This window comes from Struthio camelus, chromosome 4 (genome assembly GCF_040807025.1).
Source record: "Struthio camelus isolate bStrCam1 chromosome 4, bStrCam1.hap1, whole genome shotgun sequence".
Taxonomy (NCBI): domain Eukaryota; kingdom Metazoa; phylum Chordata; class Aves; order Struthioniformes; family Struthionidae; genus Struthio; species Struthio camelus.
In genome coordinates this window covers 27,745,156-27,771,556 of record NC_090945.1, presented here as the reverse complement: position 1 = coordinate 27,771,556, position 26,401 = coordinate 27,745,156, and the positions used below count along the sequence as shown (strand labels likewise).

At 40.1% G+C, this 26,401-nt stretch overlaps 1 protein-coding gene across 3 annotated transcripts in view; it reads right to left on the bottom strand.

The window, feature by feature from the left end:
• Positions 1-412: 412 nt before the first annotated feature.
• The window catches only part of EMCN (endomucin), a 147,350-nt gene continuing 121,361 nt past the window's right edge, over positions 413-26,401 (bottom strand). For 2 of the 3 annotated variants that reach the window (XM_009689341.2, XM_068942012.1), the window contains 8 exons: positions 24,667-24,699; positions 21,526-21,591; positions 19,548-19,643; positions 17,142-17,166; positions 16,026-16,087; positions 8,113-8,226; positions 4,814-4,887; positions 414-3,537 (listed from right to left, as the gene is read on the bottom strand). In XM_009689341.2, coding sequence (XP_009687636.2) covers positions 3,532-3,537; positions 4,814-4,887; positions 8,113-8,226; positions 16,026-16,087; positions 17,142-17,166; positions 19,548-19,643; positions 21,526-21,591; positions 24,667-24,699 — 476 coding nt within the window. In that variant the 3' untranslated portion in view covers positions 414-3,531. Of the gene's footprint in view, positions 3,538-4,813; positions 4,888-8,112; positions 8,227-16,025; positions 16,088-17,141; positions 17,167-19,547; positions 19,644-21,525; positions 21,592-24,666; positions 24,700-26,401 lie in introns of all 3 variants that reach the window. The other variant, XM_009689340.2, reaches the window with a different exon arrangement.

Sequence of the window (26,401 nt, the reverse complement as noted above, 5' to 3'; positions counted from 1 at the left end):
CAAAATGTATCTCCAAAAATTAGCAACAATACCTGGCAATTTAAGAAGGAAAGAAAGGGGTAAAAGCTCGTTTAAAAAAAAAAAAAAGGCTATGCTGAATTGTAAACAGACAGAAAATGATTGTTTGAGTTGAAAGCAGCTGTTTAGGAACGCTTTCATCAAGCAAGGTAATGGTCACATGCAAAATATTCATTCTGAAATGCAAAATTTATAGTTTGTAATGCATCATTAGCTAATCCCACTGACTTCCGATCTTTTATGAACTATCACAACATCCAAGACTTTTGCTGTGTTTCAGGAGAAAGATATACTTCATGACAGTATTGCAGTATTTCTATTAATGTCTCTGTTACGCTTGAGCATCTGAATTCAGATAGATTTTTTTTTTCCCCAAGCCAAGTCCGACTGAAACAGTGACAAAAACTCCTTTCTCCTGATAATCCTGAGCCTTTCAGGCTTTACTGATAGTAACTAATGATACCCAAAACAAAGTCTTTGCTAGCCAGTTAAGTTCTTTATTCTTGAATTATGACATATAGGTCAGAACCATATGCTTGACCTAAAAACTTGTTTACCTAGTAAATCATGAACTGAACTAATTTCTAAGCAGATCCAGCTAAATTACATTAGTGCGGGCCTTCTCATCCTCAATCAAAGTGGACATCATTCACTTCTACAGTAAACTATGACAGAAACCAAAGACTACTAAATTTAGATTTAGTTAACCTTTCATGGAAAGTGTTTCACAAATGTAGATACAGTTTCCTATAAAACCCCATCTAGACAAGCCTCACATGTGGAAGACCAACATTTACTTTTGCTTTTTATTTTGGCTGTGCTGGTGACTAGAAAAAACTCAATTGCATCTTGCAGACGGGTATGATACAGGGGCGGTTGAGCCAGGCAATTGGAGATGATTTTTCTGTTTCGTTTTTTTTTTTCATCTATTCGAGCTGTTGTGTGTAGTACAATTTTTTCTGGTGCAATAACAGTTCTCTTTGCAGTCAGTTTGTTACCTCCCATTAAATCTAATTCCAGCCTTTCTAGCTTTGCAGAATAGCAAGTCCCAAATACTCTTCTAAATCCTTTCTTTGTTTTACAGACATCCCTCAAGCATATCTCAGTCTTCTCTCCTTCATATAAATATCAGTTCCCTCCTGATACTTCAGAAGGATAAAGGACATCATATGTTTTACAACAAGCTCTGTTGCCTCAAGAGTTAAAAGATCACAAGTTCTGCATTTCTGTTCACCACTAAAGCCACCTCTTTGCACCACACACACTCACACCTGCCAGTCACTTTTTGGTACATTTCCCAGCCTTCTGATGAGAACTTGGCTGTCTGCCATGCCCTTTATCATCAAAAGCCCAAACATCTTTCCTTATCATGGTGTTTTTCATTCTTCCAGTACCAAGATCTGCAGTGAACCCTGCTCTCTCCCTGCCATGTCTCGTACTGAAGAAGTGTTTTCTGTACTCCATTTTCCATCCCCAGCTTGTCTTCTGCAAGGCCTAACGCTCCCTCTGCCATCACAATGCCCAGAACATCTAATGTCTGGTCTTTACACTTACCATTATGAGTTCACGCAGTGCAACAGGAATGTAGAGTAGTGTCTGATATTTCTATTGGGTATGGGCAATGAATTGCATTTGTGCAAAGAGAAAAATAAGAGCTTCTTAATAAAGAGTAACTTTTAATAAGCAGTAAATTGTTTCTTGACACATAGTAGTAGTTTCCAAACAAACTTTACACAAACAAATATATTTTCATCATGTTTCTCTGCTCTTTTCTACTGCCCTTTCAGAAGGATTTGACAGGCTACAGTTATATATATATATATATATATATATATATATATATATATAAATAAATTGTCATGAAAATCCACAGTGGTTGCTTTTTTTCATTGGAAACTTCAGCAATCAGGAATCTGAATAGGTATAGATGCTAACTAATGTATTTTAGATGTCCTGACCTTTCCAAAGTAGGCATCAAAGACTCCTCTGCTCCTGAGCAATGCAAGTTATCTAGGAATACCTGAATGGACCATAAAACTGTAGCTGCAGCACGTAGCACAATTGTTGGTTCCCCATCTTTCACAGAGCTTCATCAAAAGTTTCTCTTGGTGCCTCTAAGACAGAGGATTAGATCCATGAAAGAGAAAATTAGAGCAATGGTCCAGCATAGGGACATGAACACTTATCATCCTTGAGTAATAAACATGAACTAACAAATCTGTTCAATCTCTTATGAGACAGCTGGGTAAGCTTTATTACTTAAGAGAGAGAAATTGGAGAGAGACTATGAGAGAGAAATTGGAGAGAGACTATGAGAGAGAAATTGGAGAGAGACTATGAGAGAGAAATTGGAGAGAGACTATGAGAGAGAAATTGGAGAGAGACTATGAGAGGTTCCTCAGAAGCATAGTAGCAAAATCTTAGATCATTGTTCAGGAATTCCTGGCTCTTGGTCCTGTGCTTACACCACTAATTGTCGCCTTTTCACTCCCCAATAAAATCAACGGAGCTTCTCACCAGACTACCAGAGTCAGTGGATTGAGTCTGAGCAGATGCTTATGTTAATATAATTTTCAAACATTTATACTTCTAGAAAAGCAGGATACACGCAGGTAGAAGCACTACTTGATATTTTTGAAGTGCTAGCTCTGTACAAATTAAGAGAGTCTGTAATTATCATTTGAAGCATTCTTTAAACTTCCAGAGTTATTAAATAACGAATGGGAATCCCAAGCATTACTCAGAACACAGAGAAGAAAGTTCATCTGTAAAGCTGTTATCCCATTGATCCCCACTGTGCACCACAGGCTATGTAGGAGACAGATAGCATACATAATGCAGTGATTAGCCATGGAACAGGTGAAAATAAACTATATTGCCTGCTACGTTACAGGGACCATATTCAACAATTTATAGAACGTCAAACAACCTCAGTGCAAGGTATATTCCCCCCCCCCCCTTCACAGAAAAAAGCACGCACTTCAGCATTTCATCCAGGCATCCCCTCCTATAAACATTTATGGCAAGCCAAGTGTGCGCTACAGTGAGGAGTTTCATGGAAATCACTGAACTAATTTTTGTGGTGGCAATTTGCCCAGTACTGTTTCAAGGATCAGGCCCCATTTACGTTTTGCCACATACAATCAAAAGAACCCTATCTACCAAAAGTTCCAGAAAGTATGTTAATACATTGCCTCCTGTACGTGTAGAAAACATTTTTAATAATTGCTAGCCAAACTTCACCTGTTTATTACATTGCCTTCATCCTTCTTGAAAGTTCTCCTGCTTTTACTATATGTAGAAATAATAAATATATAAGATACACCAGTTATTAAGCCATCGAAAAAGCACATGTCATTCCAGAGGGGACAGGAGGCACTTAAGGTTTGGACGTTAAGAGCTGGTTATTAACACAAGTGTCCTGTCTGGTTAGAAGCTTCAGCTGTTCCACATCTCCTGTAAAACTGCAGCTTTGCTGGGAAGTTCCTGCACACTGTGATAAAACAGGCTGCTTCACATCTGAAAAGACAACAACATTTCAAGAATATTAATCCAGGAAAGGTTATTCAGGACCATAATAGTAAGCTGAAATAAATAACAGAGTGAATCTGACATGGAATGGACATCAGGGAGTAAATCCATTGTCCAGGACAACGTCCTAAATTCACAGAACCAGAGCCAGCTCTGGGGTTTTGAATAACATAGGTAAAATTGCATTCTGATGCTCCAATTCAGGGGACAAATTATTTTGTCCTTACTGCTGGCATCTGGAAAACTCAGTCTGGGGACAAGCGCAGTGTGTATTCCGGGTGAAATGAGAATGGGCGAAAAAGATCTAAGATGTTTTGCAAAAGGTCTCTCCACATTTGTGGAGGTTGATGGGATGCACTTTAGGGGGGCTTCATCCTAAAACGACGGTGCAAGCTTGTTCTTAGCTTGGGCCCAACATAGCTGCCTCAGCCTATGCCTGGCTCGACCTCCACATACGCTCTGACACCTCCTTCCTCAGGCCATCCTTCTCCTCTGCCTCCCTCCTTCACCCTGCTCAGGCCGGGCCCTTCCTGCAGACCAGCCCTTTCCCAGAGTCACTGCCCTCCTCATCTTCCTTCTCCCCTCCCTCAGCAAAAGGCCCCATTTGCTGAGAAAGCTTCATACATGAAGGAAGATGCAGAATTCACTTCTCAAACTGTGGCCTTCATAGGTGCTCTGACTGTCTCTGCCTTGGCACACACAAAAATATAGGCCAGCATCTGCCAGTTTTGCATGCTAGCAATCAAGATTTTTAAGCCACAGAAACCTCAATAGAAGTGCTGGAATTTGCACGATGTGGAATGGGCATAGCACTTTCAAGACACTAAAGGGGGCTGAACACTTTTAAGTATCAAGTTCCTTTTTATAGGCAATGGCCTTAAGAAATCTGTTAGTTCTCGGACATACAAAAGGTAATTGACCTCAGGAATTACAACCAGGAAATGAACGATTAGGAGTCAAAGCTAAAAAGCTATGTCCATAAAGGTCTACTTCTGCAAAGTGGTTGCCACTTCTTCAGTTCTTCAGTTGCCACTGACTTCATTAGCCTCGTTTTTTCTGGGATTCTCGTTCATGACAGTTTGCTCAAGCTGAACTTTTTTTAAGCCATTGCCACTTGAGGCTGCTACCAACTGAAGTCACTGTTTGCTCTTATAGGACATTTTTGTTTGTGTATTTTTAGCTCTTTTCTTTTAGTTTCATGGCAAAATACCAAGATTAACAAATAGTAACCTTACAGGAAGCAAGATGAAAATAATAAACTTACGTATTTACTGCTGACGTGTGAAGAAGAATCATCACGTTGCTGAGTTTTATTCTTCCCCTGAGATGAGTGCTCTCCTAAGAGACAGAAAATACGTTTTGGGTCAGTTAAATATATAAAGAGAAGACAAATGAGTCTAGCGGGAACACATCACAGACCACTGTGCAAACCAGCCAGTCTCCTTGTCAGACCTACTTAACAGGCAAAAATCTATCCACACAACAGATTTTCACTGCTCTCTTAGTAGTTTATAGCTCATTCCCTGCATAATTTGCTCTCAGATGGTGGGGTACTACCAAGAATTATTTCCAAGGGGGTTCTGAAAAGGTTAGACTTTCAAATCAGTTGTGAACTATGATTATAACATTAAATAATAAAAAGAAAAACATGCAACTATAAAATCAAATTTTGCTGCTACTGCTGACAGTAGCTCAGTTCCTCCTAAGTCGGAAAAATGACCATTTAACAACTTCAGTTAGTAATTACAAACAGCTCTTACTCCTCTTTCTCTGGAGAAGCTGAGCTACTACTAGCAATTACACACAAACAACTATGCCTCCAGATGAGGACATGTCTACAGTTGTCCTACTTCCAAGCCTAGGTACCAGTAACATCAGCAGGATTACTTTGCATCATAGATTCTGGCACAGAGATGAAAAAGGAATCACAGCCCCAGCCTGGACAGAGCCCCATTTAAACAGCTATTAGCTTACTGAACCCCAGGTACATTCAGGGAACAGCCTGCCACCTCTCTGCTCACCTGTGAAAAACAATTTAATTCCCAGTACATACAAGAGGTGCAAGAAAGTGAAGAGCTATACTACATTCTAGTAACAGTGAATTTGTATTAAATAGCTTGCACATGATCTATAGCTTGGGGTTGAAAAAATGTAAAACAAATTAGGATTACAACAAATGCATTGATTAGGCATTTAACTAATTAGCAGTCAAATTAAATAGTTGCACTCCACTTGGAAGAAAATAGAAAAGAGTAGTCAATGATTTTCAGGCAGCTTTTCTTGGCAGCAATTCATGCTCTGTAATTTAGTGTAGCCTTTCACAGATGAGTAGAAAACTTTGTATCCAATGGGATTCTATGAGAAACATTGAAAATGGTTTAAGAATAACGTGCTGAAATTGTTTTTACTTCCAAGCGTTCTATTTGGGATAAAATTATTTCAGAAGCATTACAAGAATGTTGCCAAGTTAGTGCTTGAGAAGTTCTGATAACCTTAAATTTCAGCTGAAAATCCCCTCAGCAAATACTTCAACAATTTGCTATATGAATTTAGACAGAAAAGGAAAACACTTTTTTCTGGCAGAAAAAAAATGAAATATTTCAACAAGATTGACACAGTTTTGGTAAGTTTTTCTTAGATAAAAATCTTATTTTGAAAAGGTTAAAAAAAGTCAACCAGTTCAAATTCTTATATAGTTTTATATTAAGAAATCAATTAGATTTGCAAAAATTGTCCTCATTTTTTATTTCCCTTTTCTTTCTTCTGCATGTTTTAACCCTCCTTGCTTCTAGATAGTTGTTCAATATAAAGAAATTAATACTTCAATGGGGTGCAAAAGGGGGAAATTGACAAAACAGTTTTAAAAAATGTGTAGGAGAAATTCACTGAAAAATATATCACTGTGGAGAAGAAAAAACTTCAACAGCTGCTGAAAATATCAATATTTTGTTATGAGTTCCAGTCTCAGCTGGTAACTTTGAGCTAGAAAGGACGCAAACTTGCGTAGAGAGCCATGCTTTCTACCACAGAAAAATAATGAATTTTTCCTTAGGAAACGCTCTAAAGCCAGTGTAGCTCACTGGACAACCATTGACGTCAGTAGGCTTTGGATCAGACTATAAAAATGGATGAAGTCATGCTTGCTACAGAAAGCAGACTGCTTGATCCATACCTACTGACAGCTGTAGTATTATAATAGTGGTGAATTTGCCTTATTGCAAGACCAGAGAACACAGCACACACGGACACTCACGTTCCCTGCCTAGAGTTCCTGATGCTATATACATAACCCATGGAAATATTGAACTGCCTTAAAATATTGCTGGGTGTCAATGTCCCCTCGTAATATCAATGAGTGTCTGATGAGAGTTTGATGTAAAGGGTTAAATAGCTCTATGCCATTTTGCCACTGTTGCTTGTGCTCCCAAGAGAGCAGGCGTGCAACAAGAATTCGGGAATACAACAAAGTCATTGCTGCTTTATGACTGCTAATGCATTTGAAGGTATTAGCGTTACAGAGCCTATAATCATTAGCGTCAACTAACAGTTCAGTGATGAAGACAGAATGATTATATTCTGGAGAAGAAATGGGCACACAGGCGTTCTCTAATCAAGACTAACGAGGGTAACGAACTACTTTAGATACAGAACTGCAATACAGCTTGGGACTGCACAGAGCTGTCTAGATCAATTTTAAAGTCTGATGGCTCAGCAGTTTGATGCTGTGCTAAATATCCAGCTGCAAAACACAGAGCAAATTCAGAAGAACATTCAGGTTAGTTGCAAATGTGAAAACATTTTTATCAATTTCAAAATAGCCTTAACTGACAGAAATGAATTCCAAGACTAAAAAAAAAACCCTCCCCCCCCCCCCCCCCAACCCATCACTCCCTAAAAACAATGAATTAGAGCTTGTTTCCCATAAGGGAAACTGAAAACAAATACTTGTGTTTATTGTTTTGTTAGAATGGATGATATTTTAATTGACTGAAGGAATTGTTTAGCACAGAACTGTGTGGCCAGTGGAGAAAACTTGTCTTTCCTAAAACCCCTGCATTTCCAATATTTCCACATGCAGTGGCAGTACTCCACCAGTCTAGACAGATTACCTGCACGCTTTGAAGACTGCAGTTGAGAAAGAAAGGCTATAGTTACATAAAATACACTAACAATAGCAAAACAGCTGGACAGCAAAATCAGTGAAAATTAGTCTTTTGTTGATTCTGGATTGTTCATTCAGGGGAAGGCAAACACCTCAAATCTAGTGGTGTACACTAGTAGATGGAAGACATCAAGAGAGACTGGAACCATCAGCTTCTCTCAATTTAGTTGTACGGCATCCAGCATAAAAGTAGCCTAGTGCTAGTCAATTCAATTTTATAAGTACTACTGCAATAATTTTCTGATAATAGGTGGAAAATTCATTGCAAACCTCTCTACTCTGTTAAGGTAATTAAGTAAACTGTGAAAAGTGGGAGATTAGGGAACTGGCAAAAAGTATTTGGCACAGTTAACCAAGCGCTGTCAACTGCACAGCTGTAAGTGCAATGTGACCCCTTTTACCTGTGGTCCTGCCTTGTGACACCTCTCCTGTTGGAGTAGGAGTTGTGAGCTCATATAGATTAGCAGAGGGCAGTGAGAAGCCAACCTCATATAAATCACGCACTTCTACAAAAACTGAAAGAAATGATGCACAGTTTGAGAAAGACACCTTAGGTAGAGTATTTGGAAATGAAATTATACTGATACTGACATGGAAATTCTATTTGACAAGTGGTTGTAAACCCCTCTATTAAACCTTTTATTGTTCCTCTCATCCCCCAATGTTGCATCTACTTGTTACTTTTGTCGAAAGTGCACTGTAAATACAAAGACATAGGCACAATGAAGTCTCTAAACATTACCGTAATACAATGCAGACAGAAGTTAAACCATCTAACTTACTGCCACAGGGTGTTGTAGATGCCAAAAGGGATAAGGCAAATTCACGGAAGTAAAAGCCACTGAGGATTATTAAGCGCAAGAAGCACAGCCTCTGATTCAGGAAGTCTCCAAGTAACAGCTTGCTGGAAGGGTACAGTGGAGAACGTATTCTTGCATGTCTTCCCTAGTTTTTATTCTTTCCTTGACATCTCCTGCTAACCATTGCCAGCATACCCTCTTAGTTGCAATAAGAAAAGAGGCAGTGCTCTAGCAACTCCCGTAGTACAGCACCAGTCTTTCATTTGAACAGCATCCAATTGTGAACACTCACTAAACACTTATTTTGGAGCCCAGATACTGGATTCACCAGCAAAGTTGGTCAGCAGTCTGGCACTGGACACAGTCTGATACACACCGCATGCATCCTCCTGTGAGAAGTTGTCATCCTTAAAGAGGATGAGGATGGGGAAGATGTAATTGGAAAATTTTGTATTCCTAACTCCTGATCCTTCAACATATTTGTTTGAAGAACCTGGGAGGTAGATTGAGTACATAGAGGACTGAGGTCTCTGCACAGTTACATGGTTTAACTGGGAAAGTAATAATACATTAAAGAAAATGCAAGACTTTCTGAAAAACTGAACTTTCATTTGTGCACTAATGCACTTGGAGAGCGGTATACACTGCACTCACAAATACGCTAATTCCTGCCTATTAACGTTGCATCCCAATGCTAGTATATGCGATTAACTAAGGGGCTTATAGCCAGCTGAAATTAGAGACGGAATAAGAGGAATTCTGAAACTCTGAAACAAACATTTCTTTGTATCCCCTTTGTAGCAGGCTGTTGAATTGATCTCACTTTAAAAAAATGTTATTTTTCCCATTTGATTCAGGATCTGAATGTATTATTCAGAATACACATACACTGCAGAGCATGACAATAAAAATATGAGAATTAACAGATCATGTTCTTATAAGTACAGAAAGTCTTTGACCTGGACAAAGGCCTCTGAGTTTAGTGGGAAAGCTGGAAGAAGGAGGACATAAGAAATTGGCTGTGACATAAAAGTAGGTTGTACTGCATCTCAGATTATATTGTCTATAAGAAAAAATAAGTTGTACTGTTACTTCACTGTAATATCTGCTGCTGAGCAATTGCTCCTAAGTGCCAATCTGGTTTGGAACAAAGAATTACCCCAAGTCTTTCAGTCTGAAGAAAATATGATTGTAGAGACTCGGGTTTGATGAAAGTATAAAACTACTTCTATAGACAGAGGGGATCTAAATGCTTATCTTTTACAATACTGAAATAAAAGAAGGAAGGGAGCCTTAGAGATGGTCGAAAATAGCGCTGAGCAGGACCCAGGCCTGGATGCACCGGCTGAGGTTAGTGTGGTCCACGGGGTCCCAAACTGGTGATGCGCTGCAGTGCTCCCCTGCCATACCAACCATCTGTGATCCCCATGAGCTGCCTGCAAATAGTTCCTTACCACCGTCAACAGGACAGAGGGCTCTGTACAGCTCACCATGTCGGAGAGAGGGCATAAAGAAATGCTCAGATGAAGGACGGGAAGGTAATTGCTGCTGAATGGCCAGCAAGAGGACAGGAGGCGATTTCCCCAATGGGGAGATATCTTGAAACTTCATCTGACCCTCAGCAGTCTCTGATTGTAACAGGCTGCTTTAAAAAGTCTTGCAAATATACACAGCTCACAAACTCAATTAGAACTATAGCCACAGAGATAGAAGGCAGCATATGCTACTTAACATTTTGACTACAGTTTTGCCCAAAAGTCTCAGTCACAAGTGTGTGCAGTCAGATCTTTGTGGTGGAAATAAACACAAAACAGAATTCAGCCACAGACTGTAAAAAGCCGAGAAAATTTATTCTTCAGCTTCTATGAAGAAAGAAACTACAACTTCAGGCCATTATACAACAAAAGGTTAAAAAAGTGGAGGATGAGAAAAGGAGAAAGAAAATGAAAGTGAAGCGAGTACTTGATCTATCTCTTTGTTGCGAGGGGACCCTTTTCTAGGAAGCAGCTTCTACGTTTTCTACCTGCAGGGAAAAAAATAGGTCACTGAAAGTACAGCTCATAATAGGAAAAAGAAATAAACAATGTTATAGCCTCAGATTAGTAAGAGCATCAGCTCTTACCACTTCTAAGCACATAGCATACTAGCAGACTGCTCTCTGCTGACCTGCATTGCTTATCTTGCAAGCAAAAGGAGGAGGGAAGGGAATTTTCAGTGACTGAGGGCCTCACCTAGACATCTGCCTTCTTCGACTGATCCTAGATGTACCCATGCACCCATCCAGATCCTAGACAAAATGAAAGGAGAGAAGGATGAAACTAGTGTTGAAAAATGCCATGGCCCACTGTGGAACCATGTCCTACATAGCTGTAATCCCTCTGGCAGGACTAAGTTTCCAGGGGTTGAGCCCCAAATGGGTTAAAAAAAAAAAAAAGACAAGAATGTGAAGTTTTCTTACCTCCTCAAACACCACTGTCCACGCTCACATGTGCTCAGCATAACAGAAACCAGGCCTGTCGATACCAGGGAGAACAATCCTCGGCCACAGCTCCAGATTTGTCCTATTCTACCACAGACAAAGCTATGGTTTGATGTGTGGGACAGAATAATTAAATAGTCTCAGCATCAGGAGATTTCATGGAAAGTGGTGATCAAGGTATCGTCATTCAACCAAATCACTTCAGAAAACCACAGGATTAACCAGGTTCAAAACCCAGCTACACAGACGAATGTTCTTGTCAAGGTGCTGAACTTCATGTGCGCTCCAGCAGCTGAGGCAAGTTTTTGTGCTGAATGAGAACAAGTTTTTCTTTGTTCTGTGATGATTTTGGTGCTCGGTCACTAGGTACCATACAGTTGTCTTCATCTCTGACATCAAAAGCTAGAAATCTCAAGGCCTGTGCAGAGAATGCTTCAGAAATTTGTAGAGTTTAGAAGAATGTCATGAACTGCTGCAGGTACAAACTAAGGTCATCTCAAAAGTTACTGAAGTTAGGGCATCGAAATAATCTACGTTATGAACTTTCACTTATCTTCAAGGCAGGTAGGTTGTCTTGTGCAAGAGACACACCCGAGAAACATGTTAGGAAAATCTACAGGCTGGAAATAGGTTCAGTTAAAGCAGCAGATAACAGATCTAAGATTATTACTATTGCTAATGAAAAGTAGTTTGTGGAAATAATAGAACGCATATGGGGAATGCTGGTTGCTCTGTCCTTGGTTCATGCTATTTTGTTCTGTGCTGCTGTCTCAGAGTGTGGACATGTCTAAGACACGACAAGTCAGGTCTCTTCTCATATACCCATGTTCGCCTGATATGTTTTCCCAGCTTTGTTCAACAGCAACATTTGAACTTTCATTTGTGTCCACAGAAGGTGTCTTGGAAAGCCCTAATGCAGACATTCATGTGGTGATTGAGATCACCTCTCAAGCCACTTTCCACTCCACACGCCTCACCAAAATCTAAGTCACACAAGCTCTGACGCACTTTTAATATCCTTCTGGCAAATTCAATGCAGAACCTACAATTCCCTCACAAGCCATGTAAGCCTTATCCCACCCTGTCATCTCAAATCAGCACATGTTGGTTAGAAAACATACCCTTATGAATCACCTTACACTTAGGTATCGGGATTACACCTAAACTTTGAAATACTATGTCATCTGTCACGTTCCTATGAGACTTTACATTGAATATCGAACTGGTGTACTACTATGAAGACCCTTGACACATTTTACCTGATCTAGAATGAGTATTCCAGACAAGGACCATAATATAATATTGTCAAATTATTAATTAGGGATCAATATTTCTACCATGCACCATTCACACTTATGGAGTAGCCTCACCCCAATTTCTTTTCCTCAGCCTTTCTGTTACTGAGGAATCTGTGTCCCTCAATTTATTTTTTGTTCTGAAAGAGGGCTTAATACCTACACTGGTTTCCAGTAACATATGCAAGAACCATTACAGCAAAAGCTAGATATGTTTTCAGGTTAGGTATACTTTATCAATAACATTATGGTTGATGAATGTGTTGACCTTCATGTAAAAACCTTCATCGTACACCCTGGGCAAAGATATCTACCACTGAAGAGCCAAACAAGCAGTTCTGTGTGTTATACTGAATCCCAAATAAGAAATACTTTTTTGGGTAGATTTTCTAGAGCTCTGTATTTATTCCTCTTAGGAAGAACTATCCTAAATTTGCCCATATAGTAAACATGGAATGGCTGCAGTAAGTTCTATATTTGCATATTAATGTAAAACTTTTGAGATGTTTCAGTATACTGAATTCTTTATCCAAGTTCAGTATTCCCTGTAAGCTGCACAAAGGGGCGCTTATCTTGCATCAGGTGTTGCAGTTAAGTAGCAAACATGTCTGAGAAATTCAGTATTCAGTTTTGTCTGTTTGCTTTTTACTTTATATCAGTTCTTAACCAGTGGTGCCCTGGAGCTCATAGCCATCAGCAACGCCACCTTTCAAAGAAGAGTTTTAAAAATTCAAGAATGTTAGAACTCAGTTTTACCTAGTGTTCTTGGTGATATGTCTCCATTAGTAACCATCACGTTAGTCCAGCCTTAATCAAACACTGTTATTTTCCTATGTTCTTTCATGTTAATTGTAGGCATTTTGTAATAATATTCTTGATTACATAATCAGATTTAATTCAGCTATGCTTCTGAAAAAAGGACAGACTTTCTTCTTCTTTTAATTTATAGTCAGAATCCAATTTTAGCGGGCCTCAAACAGGATCCGCCAGTAGCCAATAGGTGGAAATGGACACTTTCATAGATCAGATCCTTCCAGTTCAAGATATGCGTCTAAGATAGATGGGGTAAATTGCCCCTTGGACACGTGTGTTTATTTCAACTGACCACATGCAGCCGGCTTAGTTTTTAGATAGATAAAATAAGGTGAGATTAAACCCACCTTAACCTTTGATCAAGATATGTCATGCACATCGTGACACAGGTAGGTTTTCTAGGTTGCCTCTTTTAGCAGAGTTGTTCATTGTATCCTTATTTGTTTTGTATATGTATTTCATACATTTTTGAAGCAATTATAAAATCCCCACATTTTATGTTTGGAATAATAAAAGTAAAAAACAGAAAATATGAAGTATACTTTAATAATAAAGTTTAATTAGAATGCATGTCAAAGCAGAATTTTTTGTAATATGTATGCTTGACTTTAAGCAACTGAGCAGCTCTGTTTATAGTGAGGGGATGATGTAGGCAGGTCCATAAAGTTAAGACTGTTCATAAGAACTTTCTTGCTCTAGCCTAAACCTTTTGTAGTTTGGCTTGTATGCACAATCAGAGGTGGCTATAACATACATTTTCTAAATGCTTGGACTATTAATTCACTTTTTCATGAGTTAGCTTTTATGTGTCTAAAAAAAGAAAAACACATGTAAACTTTCTACACAGCGCAATTATTTTCAATAGTTGTAACAGTGACCGTATTAGGCAGACATTTCACATGTGTCTGTGTATCTGTACCGTTAAGAAATGCTTGCCTTTATGCCTGAACTTCTAATGAAAGAAGTAAATCTTATTCAAATGGACAGGTATCCTGAAACACTTGAAAATACTTGTATGGGTGAAGAGTATTTTTGTAAGAAAACAGAGCCTCCTTCCAGAGCGCTTTTAAGTTAAGAAGTAAAGCATCTTTAAAAACCTGGGGAAAAAATGGACTTCAATTTCCATGAAAGCATGTTTAATTTTGAAACATATAAAGATGTAAAAATTCAAGAGAAAATGGTAGCTGGTTTAAATATGAATTGTATTAATGAGAAGAGGGCAAGAATCTTATCTTCTAAGTGGTGATGACTCATACCTTCCAATTATAGCATGCATGCATCATACGTCAATGAAAAAGAATAGCAAGCACCCTCTAGATGGAAGAAATTCAGATAATTTGTGAACTAGTAGCTGTTTAATAGGTGTCAGACCTCATCTTGTGAAAAACCAGTGCATCTGAGTCGTTTCTCACTTATGATGATGCAAAACACAAATAACTCCACTGCTGTTAGTGCAGTAACTTTACTGTTGAAACTTGTGTGAGGGGAGAATCGATGCAAGAATGCCTAAGAATCCTTCTCTCACTTAATTCAGCTTTTAAAAGAATTACTGTGATTTTAAATGTAAACATACACACAACTCCATACCCCTTAAAATAGAGGTACAAGTCCATTCCCAAAGAAATATATATAGATTTTAGAAATCCCAAATAACAAAGATCTGAAATGCAGTCTCTTACTTGCCAAAGTCTAGTTTGCATTTGCTCTGCAGCAGTGGGACAGAATCAGCCAGCCTGTGATAGACCACAGCTTTCTCCTTCTCCCTAGTATTACAGCATGCCACTCTGTGCAAGCAAGATGGCAGAGACCGAAGATGACCCCCTTGAATTGCAAGGGCTGCCTGAGCTGGCCTGTGGGTCTTTTGAATTGTGCAAAAGCATCTGGGAGTTGCAGAGAAGTCTGTAAGAGTGCAGACTGCACCTCTCCTACAGATACAGGATAGTTCAGATCAACTACTGTATTTCAGAGGATTCCCAAGGATTTAGAGGAAAGGGAGAGCAGCTACCAGGCAAGCTCTGAAATGTCACTGGGGGAAGCAGACAGCCAGAAATCTTAGAAAGATGGCTTTTCTTAGAAAGTAAGAGGCTTTTTTTCCTGGAGGACTTCTATGGATGAAAGATGGCAGCAGAAGCAAGACTAGAAGTACAAGGCTGAGGGAAGGAATTGCAGTGGGTGAGGGAGGAAGTTTCACCATGAGAAGATCTACCTCAGCATGTTTGACTTTTTTGGTTGAAGAGCTGGGAATCAGATTAGTCAGAATTTTGGTCTGCTTCAGTCCTATTTTGTTCTAGTCTATTTCTTGCAGGACCTATTACTGCCTCCATCTCTCATCATTGCTGAGATTTTAATTTCTTTTGTGCACATTATCTTTAACCTCTATTTCTTCCTTTAGTTTTATTACACACATACTTTACAAGAAACTAGATCAGCTAAGCACAGGACAGAGGAATCTGTAACAAGGGTAAGATTTTGAATATAAGGGATGGCTGGCTGCAGGGCTGGCTGAATATGGCAAACACCAGTTCCAGCAGATGGCTGTTTACATACAGCACTGGCTCCCAGACGTTTTGGCTGTTGCAGTATTATCAGTCAGACAAGCAGCATAGCCAGATCTAGCTGATAAATATCACGGTCACTGTTACTTCCGAACTGCCTAGCAGCAGATCACTTACCATCAGTGATTTAAAAACACGATTTTCCCTAAAACTGTCACAATTCTCACTCCCAAATACAAGCATCACACAGTGCAGCTGTACTGCAGCTTCATATCCTCCCAGTCTGGGGATTTATACTGTGGGGGAATCCTGTGCAGTGACTTTGACCTGACAGGAACTGAAGATGCTTATGCTATTGGAATTGACATCCTCAAACTCCTCCTCTGTGGGCTCTGACACACACACACACACACACACACACACCATACTCACCAGTCTCAGCAGAACTTGTCTTTACAGAAAGAAGTTTCACGCCCTCTTTATCTGATTGGGCCCTGTTGAAATCAAAAGACATTCAAGCAGAGAGTCAGCATGCAGCCCTGGCATGTCAGTCAGCTAAGAAAAACTCTAAGATTATGATGCGGAGATAGCACCCATGCCAGCACACACTGGCATGCTGAGAAGCCCTATGGCCCTGAACTGGGCTTTGCATGGGATCATGTGTAGGAATCATTGCTGGAAAAGACCATATACCAGTATTTCTGAAAATACCTTTCTCTTGAAATATGTAATAAATCAATTTGCATGACTCCAGACACAATCTAATGCTCCACAGTAGAAGTACATCTGTGGGAAAAGAGGGAGTAATCTTTCTTCTTTGTCAATACAATGCTCTTGGCCATGCTGAAATGAAAGAAGGATCACTTCAGGTGTCCAGGGAATCAGCTCACCAGCTCAAATTTTGGTTTTGGTCATACAAAACATAGAGACTACAGCCAGACTCAGTGGCTTCAAGTACAGTATGATTTTCTAGTAAGTCTGTTGCAGTTTCATTCTCTTGACACTCCTTAAGCTAATACCATTTTAGCTGAGCCTGTGCAGACGGGCAGGTGTAAAGACAATGAGACAACATAGAGAAAATGTGACACAGGAATATGAAATAATAGGGAAAATGAGAAAAAGGGAAAAAACAAAATAAAAAGTAGAAAAGAAAGAGAAAACTTATGAAAAAAGGAAGAGGATGGGAAAGGAGAGGAAAAAAATGAATGGGAAAAAAATGAAAGGGCAAAAAAAAAAAAAAAAGACTGGGCCAATGGGCCCTAAGGTATATAATAAACCGTTTTCCTGTTTCAAAATGATTCCCTGCAAAAAAGCTCAAGGCATCACATTTCTGTCCATGCTAGGACAGCTGGTTATCATCAATACAGGGGTTAACACGTGTACAATAACTGCAAGCACATCACTTTTAACAGGAGTTCTTTTTGGGGAAGCAACCACTTATTATATTTAAATAGAGAAAGATCAAAGAAAAGCACATGCAGAATCTGCTGCATTCACAAGCACTGTGTGATAGATCTTAAAGAAACAAAAAGACAGGATTCAACCTACTGTTCAGTTCCATTCTCTTGTCTCTCTGGAAAAAGAAAAAAAGTTAATATCATTTTGACTGCTAGAACTCAGTTAAGTAAAACATTTAGACATAGCTATTGCTGTTGCTAGCAGAAGACTTGGTGCGATTCCACGGTATTGCATTAAGTACTTTAAAACAATCAAGCAGCAGGAATGGTAACTGGTACTCTTCTGGTTTCTCGTCTCAAAAGATCGCCATGTCAGCCATGTAAGTGAACTGATACTGTTCCAACCAATATTTCTGGAAACTAGGGAGAAACGTACATGGCTTGTGAAAGAGTACAGCAGAAGTCATTTGAGGTTAGACGTCCGTTTGGCATTGCAGCACCTAGCTGTTAGACGCTTTTGCCTCGCTGTAACCCACAGCGGTGCTGGACACAAAGGATTCCTCCCAGATCATGTGGTGAAAGGACAGGAGCAGATGAATGGCAGCCTCTAATGCCTGCATGCTGAACAGAATGGTGCTCTCTAGCACAAAAACCAGCCTTCATCCACTCGGGATACACTGCCCAAACCACTCTCACTGCTTAGGCCAGCGTTTCTCATAATCCAGAGGGAAGCTGGGGCAGAATTTTCTGCCATGCTGTTATAAGAGTAGGAGCTGGGGTCTAGATCTTCTCCTGCTCTGCTGAATGCTGTAATTCCCATACCTGAGAGTCACTGCACAAACAAATGTTCAGTGATTCTGTGGGAAGATGAAACGCTTCGGGGAGAGGAGGAGGAGTTGGTAAAAACGTCTTTTTCCCTGCAGCCCCCAAATCCCCTGGTAGCTAGGGCAAAGGTGGTGAGTGTACAACAGCTCTTGAGCTGTCAACAGAGCTGCTGGATCTGTCACAAGCTAGCTCAGGACTGTCCATCCAAATCAGACCTGTAGGTACTTGTAGAATTTTACTATAAGAGAGTATAGCCTATGGAGGTTACACACATCTATGCCTAAGGGGTACCTGAGATGTGGTTGTAAGTCTTGCTCTCAGTTTCAGACTGAGGTTCTTAAACGGGCAGTTAAGTGCCCAGTTTTCGCCTTTCAACTAGCTCTTTGAAATTTGGGAATGGAGTCTAGTCCTTGAGCAAAGACTACACAGCGAGGGGCCTGCTAATACGCTGCTCACCAACGATGGTTGTCGCACTCTGAAGGCTTCAGAGTTGCAATCTGTCATCCCAGCCAACAAAAAATGCATTTCTCCCCCACATGAATGATGCACTGAACATATTTTATTCTAATGTGCAAATGTGGACAGATGGATGGGGTTAGGGCCTGTATCAGAGACATAGAGCTAATTTGTATTCTGCTGCACCAGTCATAGGGCTTTCAGTCTGCACGGGAAGCAAATCAGACAGACCTGAGCAAATCCTGTAAAAAAGGACCACAGATCTCTAGTCCAGTTTCGAAGTGAATTTACTATGTGCTGGCATTTATATGTGGGGGAGGGGGACTGGCAAAGAAACTTTCTTCAACCAATCTTTACCTCTTGACACTGAATATTCAGTAATTTCCTAAGCACAGATCACTATCCTCTTTTCATTTGGTTCTGGTTTTGCATGTCATTTGCTAAATTGTTTGTGACACACTATTTCCCTTGATCTACAGCTTCAACACCCTATTGTGAGTTTACATTTCTGAGGCCCAGAGATTTCACAGTTAAAGTTCTGCACAGATCTCTTAACTGATGTCAGCTCACAGGGAGAAAAAAACACAGTTTGGATTCAGATATGGGTATCCATTTAATGGAGAATTACATTTGCCTATGGCCCACTCTGGCAACTCTGTAAAATACCTGGCAAATGGAATTTAATGGAGTTATATCTCCGTTATTTTAAGTATTTCATAGATAGTTAGATACTGGCTTTGGCTGATCTGTCAGAATGACTGTCTGTTTATAAGAATAGTGTTTGCTCAGGGATTTTGCGCCTGTGTGTAAACTGTAACTGGAAAATAATATACATATATAAATATTGGGTATTTCCTAAAAGAAAGCATTGATTTTCCTTTGCCTGCATTTGGAGCAGAGATGAAATGAATGCAGGTGATTTTCTTAACACCTCCAAACTTATTTTGCATCTTTGTTTTCCACTAGGTTGACTGATTGTGTTAGCACAGCTGTTTGTTACCTCTTGTAGCTGCAAAAGAGGAAACAAAAAGCTTTATGGCTCTATGTGTTCTCCCAAAAATTACAGACATTTTTACTTCCTCTATTTTTCACACTAATTTTGAAAATGAAGTGTCTCTTTTCTACTTTAGGCAAAACACTTTTAAATCAGGAAGATCTCTTATCAGACTACAGCAACACCTATGGCTACAGCAATCTAAAAAACCAGAGATCATTTAATAATAAAAAGCCTAGTGATTCCCACTCTTCCCCTCCACACACAGAGAAAGCAAAATACCTGGTGTTTTCTTCTGGCACATTCTGTATAAAGCCACCAGAGAGAAGACAGAAAGGGTAATTACTATCAAGGTGATCACAATTGGCAAGATAACACCTGCAAAAGAGGGTAAACATCATTTTGCGAGCTGCCTCTTGCTTTCGTTACTTCCCTATGTAGGCACTCACACGCACAAAGGCAAGAGGAATCTCTAGCTTCTCCTACCATAGCAACTTCATCAAAACTCTGAATTTCCCCAGAGTGGGGGTAACCTGCTGCTTCTGTTATTCCTCACATGCCCACCAAGTGTCAGGCTTGTAGCCTTTTTGAAGGGAAGATTTAGGCCCCTTCCTTCCCCCATCCTTAATCATTCCCCAGCCTGGTGTCCCCAGCCGTTGCACAGCCCTTCAGAACCAGCTTGCACCTTATGTTTCTGTAGGAGAGAGAGGTTTTAACATCTTCCCCAGTGAGACCACTGTAATCTTGATCAAAATACTCATGATTCACCCCCGGTGTTGATGACCCCCAAAGGTTTTACAAAACAGTCATGTTTCAGGAGCAAATTTTTGCTGCAATTTTTTTTTTTTTTTGAAAACAAGACGCATCTGAAATTCAGTGACTAAAGTAATTATTTCTCTTTTAACATCGTAAGCCCCGACAGACACCAAGGAGTTACATAATTCAGCAGCATTCCCCCCAGCACTTATAACCAGGGATAGAAAATGCAAGCTCTCTTTTTCAAATGAGGACATTTCTTTCCTTTATTATTTCCCACCATCTGCCATTTCCTGACAGGTGTTTCCCAGCCAAGAAGTAAAAAGGAAAGAATTATGTAATGAAGAGAAGCTTTACTGGGGGAAACATACAGGCTCAGTTTCGATCCATTTATCTTTTTTTTTTTTTCTGGCAGCGCCTAGCCACATTCAAATTTAGCAGGCTGTAGACTGCTGGCCTGCAAGGGCAGCTCTGCCCTGGGCCCGGGGGCTCCAGCGGGAGTTCCAGGCAAGTGCCTACTCTTGCGCTGCCAGCCCTGGGAGGCAGAGCTCCTGTGGCAGCCTTCCTTGGAGTCCCCAGTTCCCACCTAGCCAGGCTGCCCTCGCTATGAGCACCCAAGCAGAGTGGGGGCACACAGGGCAGGCGGTTGGCTCTTTCCCGGAAGGATTTAGGAAGTCTTAAATGTAAGGCGATATGTTGCCAAAGTAGGTGGGGATCGAGGCTGAAAGATGCACTTTAGTATGACTGGTCTAGCAAGGCAGAGGATATTTAGAAATGGCTTCTTCAATGGCTCTTGATGCAATTAAAATGTAATATTCATACAGATATGTGTGTGTGTGTGTGTGTGTGTCTGTATGTGTAAAACTAGAGGGAGGACCTCTCCTGAGGTCTCTCCTGGGACAAGTTTAGACTCTGGAAAAACACCAACCACCTAATTTGCTAAGCCAGTACTCTGGGTATTAGATAGCAGACCTGCAGTAACACTCTCAACCTGGAGATGCACACTTTTGAAATCAGTATGTTAAATAACATACACAACCCAAATATTTACTACTTGAACAGTTTGCAGAAGACTCCCTCCTAGTCCTCCCTCCATCCTCCCATGACAATATGAATGATATATTCATATAATACATTCATTACAATATATCCATGACAATATATATTCTTAACAACATATGAGCAATATTTTCATGTTTCCTTGTCTCTCCTCTCACAGGAGATGACTGTTCAGATTTTTTTTCAGTTGTATCTCTTTGATCTCAGTCCTTAAGAATAATTGAGTTGTCCTCCAGTGAGAGTGGTGTCAACATGTTAAGCTCTGTTTCTCTTTGACAGGAGTTTTATAACAGGCAGTTAAAATGGGTTTGTAATAGGGTCTACAGTCTGGTAAAGACTAAGATAAAAATGCCAGTTTTATTTCTCTGCAACTCTGATCACTCACCTAAAGCCAAACAGATCTACTGAAAATTCAAGAGACTGACAATAAAGTAGGAACACTCACTAGAATAATGGATGGTGTCCTCTGGCAGTTTCTTGTTTTCAGAGCTCTTTTCAGAACTGCCAAAACCTAGATTTACAAAAGAAACATTGCCTGTCAGGTTAATATATAATTGTCAGAGCTCATCTTCCCCTCTCATTCCTTATCCTTCCCACACAATTTTTGTGTCCCCAATTCTGGAGCCATTGTATGCTCCACTGATATATGTGTTCTTAATAATACCTGAATAATTTGGCAAGCAGGTAGAAAAGTTTCTCTAGTGTGACTTAGGAGAAATATGCACTTCACATGGATTGTCTTCCCTAGGACCATCTGCTTGCTCACTTACAGATCACGAGCTACAAACTTGTTCAATTTGTGGAGGTTAAAATACTGTTCAACTTCAGAGAGATCTCTTGACACACAAATAAATAAGCAAGAGAGTGAAAATTAGACCTGTCTCCAAAAGAAGAAAGATCAGAATAATTCACTATTAATAGTAAAAAAAGCTAATAGTAAATGAAGACACTCAAAGAGTTGAAATATTAGTAGCTAGCAATTTTCTTGAGAGTCAAGTGTTACAAAGGCATGTGTACACTCTCTCTCTGCCATGTTTGGAGGCAGCAATGACTGTTGGGAGCCTCTGGGACGTTTTTAGGGTAGGATTTTAAGGCATGTGTTTCTGTCTTCACATGCCAATCTGAATTTCAGTCAGGTATCAACTACCCAAGATGTTTAACACTTTGTTGCAAACAGTCTGAAGAAAAACAGAACCACTGAACTTCAAGAGAGAAAAAGGGAAAAGCAAACATCTGTGCTTCTCTAGTAACATTACACAGCACACAGGATTATATTCCATATTGAAAGGAGGCTTGAGTGTACCTGTGTTTACTGCCATTGAAAAAGCCAATCAACTGGTTAAACGGATAGCTAGATGCCTAACGTCAACATCGTAATGTAAGGCCAAACATTTCTGTTGCTCATTATAATATCAGACGTGGCTCTCAAATAAGAGCGCCTGGGGAAGAAGGTCTGTTAAACAGAGATAGTAGCAGAGAGTATAACTCTTTGCATATAAGTAATTATAACAGGGAAGCAGCCACTGAGGCTCTGTCCCAGTCACTGATCCATTGGTCGGGTATACATATATGCCCCGTGCACCCGTAGGGATGCACAGTTCCTCCTTCAAAGACCAGAAGAGAGTTCAAATTAATGAGTGGAAACTGAGTCATGAAATTAACTGAGTCACTGAAATCAATTTCCCAGGGCCATTTTGAAAGCCAGGATTCAATTTCATGCTGAGCCTCTGAATTACAAGCCCATCTTCTTTATGAAAGCCTTTGTATAGGCAGTACCGGTAATTCTTGTCTATTGAATGATTGTAACAAACAATGCTAAGCCTGGAGTACTCTCTCTCCCCTTGCTGCACTAATTCTAAACTCAAGTCCAGTATCAATGAATGTTTTGGAGACTGTTTTTCTCCGAACAGTCTCTTTTCACCCCTATTTCCATTCTCAAAACATATTGATCAGTTCAAATACAAAACAGTACATTGTCTCTTGATGCAAGAGGCATAAAGCAGAGAAGAGCCGGGGCTAGTTTCTCCACAGGTTTGCTGGATATGCAAGTATGCTGGATTTTCCAGATAACTAGAAGCCACATTGTCCTGCTTAAAATGTAGCATGGATTGGCTGATAGTGCAAAGATTTGTGAGAACTGTGTTCTCATTTTTGTTCTGCGGTTCTGTAGCCATGTGAATTTTGGGCAGCTTGTTTATCTTCTCTGTTTTGTTTCCTTTTTTTGGGGTTGTGTGGTCTAAGGTTGTGAAACCTCCTGGGGAGAAATGATCGCTTACTATGTGTTTGTAAGGTGCCTAAACAATACAGTCTCAGCTGAGACCTATTGATGCACTAGTATAGGAAACAATCATTGTCTGAGCCCTTATCTCTGAAAAAGCACTACGTTTCTTTAAAGCAGAATTTACCTCCCTGGTGGTGCCTGTCTGTTGGGAGACGATAATGCAGGGATGGAATCTGTGAGCCATCAGGAGGTGATGGAAATAATTCTTATGCATTGATAATTCCATGTGATTGCTTCAGATTTCCCAGAGGAATACTACTGCCCCATTCCTTACCTTACCTGATATACTACAGGATACATAGGGCAAGCAGGCAGTTATCACAGCAATGACTTATCATGGATACTTACCAAAAATACCAACAGAAAAGAATTACACTGAAAAACATGAATGTGTATCCCCCATATTTGTCTAACATTTCCTCAGGGAAAAACTGAGGATTCTAATCCATAAGTTATTTTCCTAGCTCTCTATTAAATGACCAAGCTGTCAGTAATGCAGAAAAGAGGAATTCATACATTAGTGTTTTGACTATATGAGACATACAATGAGAAATACAATGGCTAAAAAGAAACACTACTGAATTAATAAAATGTATTAAGGAATTAAAATTCTTTAATTCATCTATCTACTTTATTAGTTAAAATTCTCTCGCAAGCCAGCCCATCCTGCCTGTATTCTCTGGATCTGCAGAGTGAATCTGTAAGATATTTGCCAGCTATAGAATGATCTGGGATCAGAATAACAATTAATTAGAGTAATAGATTCATCATGGTAACAGGAGGGACAAACTGTTAGCAGCAGCAGCAGGAACTGCAGGGACCAGTACAGAAAAGACTGCTTCCTGATAAGGAAGCTCAAAGAAAGGGAAATAGGACAATATTGGCTCACTAGCACAGGAAACTGCTGTCTTACTCTGGGCAATTCTTACTGCTGGTTCTAACTACAGCACAAGCAATGAGAGCCACCAGCAAGAACAACCTACTCAGTAAACACTCTACTTTTATATCAATTTCCCATTGCCTCATGCGATCCGCTAGGCCTGATTTTTTTGTGCTCATGCCCTCTTTTATTTGCGGTATCCCCTGGTCCAACATGGCATTCAGCTGAGTTCACAGCAAAGTTGGTCATTGTTACAACTTGAGCATCACTCATCTGCTTCTCAGCATTACACTTCACTTCAATCGGAAAATTCCCTTGGAGCCTTTTACTTCCCTCAGCATTTCCTTTTCTCAGTCTGCCTCCCTCCCACTCAAACCAGCTCTCTTAGTAAGTGTGCAAAGATCAAACCCTTCTGTCACTCTTACTTGCTGGGTCTGCTGTGGAGCTCACAAGAAGACCTGTAATAAAACAGAAGGAACAGCTTAATATTAGATGTCCTGGCTTATAGGAGAAGAAAGCAAAGAGAGTTTCCAATATCATGCAAATTTGCAGGCTCTAGCAATGCACTCTCTAACTGCACAAGAAACACTGTCCTGGAATGGCAGCTGCTTGTGGCAGCCTTGCTGACACTGTTCCTGAGCTCAAAAAATCGGAGCTATCACAGTCTGCAGAAGTCCCTTATAAATGGAACCAGAATCCAAAGCACAGCCTACACTGGGTTGCTATTCCACTCAAGAGAAGAAAATCCTGAATTAATTGATACATTCCTAAAAAACTTCTCCTGCAAACCAAAAAGGAGTGAACAGCTGGCATTTAACTGACAAATATTATGAGTGTTTTAATAAAAGAAATTCAAATTCCTAACCGAGACACATCTTCAAGTGTCACAAATCCTCTTAAAAATGAGTCTTCATTAATTATCTTAGTGTTCTTGGTTAACAGACTGCCGAGCAGCAGGAATAACGGACATTGTTAATGAGGAAGGGATGGACCTTACACTGCTCTCTGCATCATGCTTACTGGCCCACCACTGTCAGCTGATCCATTCACTTCAGATATTTTTAGTGCAGAACACTAATTCCTGCTTTTGTTAGTGTGCTGCTGCTTTTGTGTGTCTAGACTGTAGCATGCCTGGAAATTAAGAAGGTTGTGAATATTTCATATTTGGAGGCTAGCCACAGACAACCATCACTCCCACTGTGATTTTTATTATGTTCCATTAAATCTCTTCCATGATCACTCTATAGTCAAAGGAAGCTGGGCACCTAACTAATCTGTGTCTTTGAAAGTATCCACCTGTGCGAACTGGCAGCAAAGCATTTATCTGTTTGTACAAGACAGACCGTCTCTTGCCAGGGGCTAGTGACTGGCTCTCTGCCTGGCTGGTGAGGCCTCTCATACTGGATTACTGAAGCTACCATGGAAAAAAGTCAACCCTTAGGCACTATATCCTCAGCAGTTGCTTGCTATTTTGAGGTGTACATCAAGGTGTTTGGTCAGCCTCCTCCAGGTTGGATGGCGCCATAAAAGCCCCATTGCTGGGTCTTTTCAGTCTTTGTTTCTGCCAAGGTGACTGTGGGGAACGTAGCTTAATTGACCTTATACTGAGAGCTCCTAGGAAGGACATGTCCAACCACCACATCCTCTGCGTTGCAGCTGTGCCAAGTTGGGAAACAGTAAAGGTAACAAGGTGAAAGCTGCCATAACTCAGAGCAGGCGTTGAGCAGCTCCTCTGCGTGCCCGGGGTTACACAACTCCACATCAGACTAGGGTCTCAAGAGAGTACAAATTTACTTTTATGCCCTTGCTGCACTTTCAGTGCTGTGAACTGATGCTCTGGACAAAGACAGCTCCTACAATAGGAGCTGTAATATGAGTTAAACACATTATTCTACTACTGTGAATATAATCGTTGAAAACTAGAATGGGTGCCATTGTGTTTCTTCCTCTTAAGACACAATTAAAAACAGAAATCACTTGAGCCACTGGGGTCTAAATAACCACTTCTGCTAATGATATATGTGACAGAGCTTTAACTGCACTTTAATCAGACATATGCACAAAAAGCCTATTCAAGTTGAAAAGCCAAGCACTCAGAAGTCTGCAGTGAGAGCTCTTCTTGAACATACTAAATATTAGTAATACTAAGTACTGCGGAGG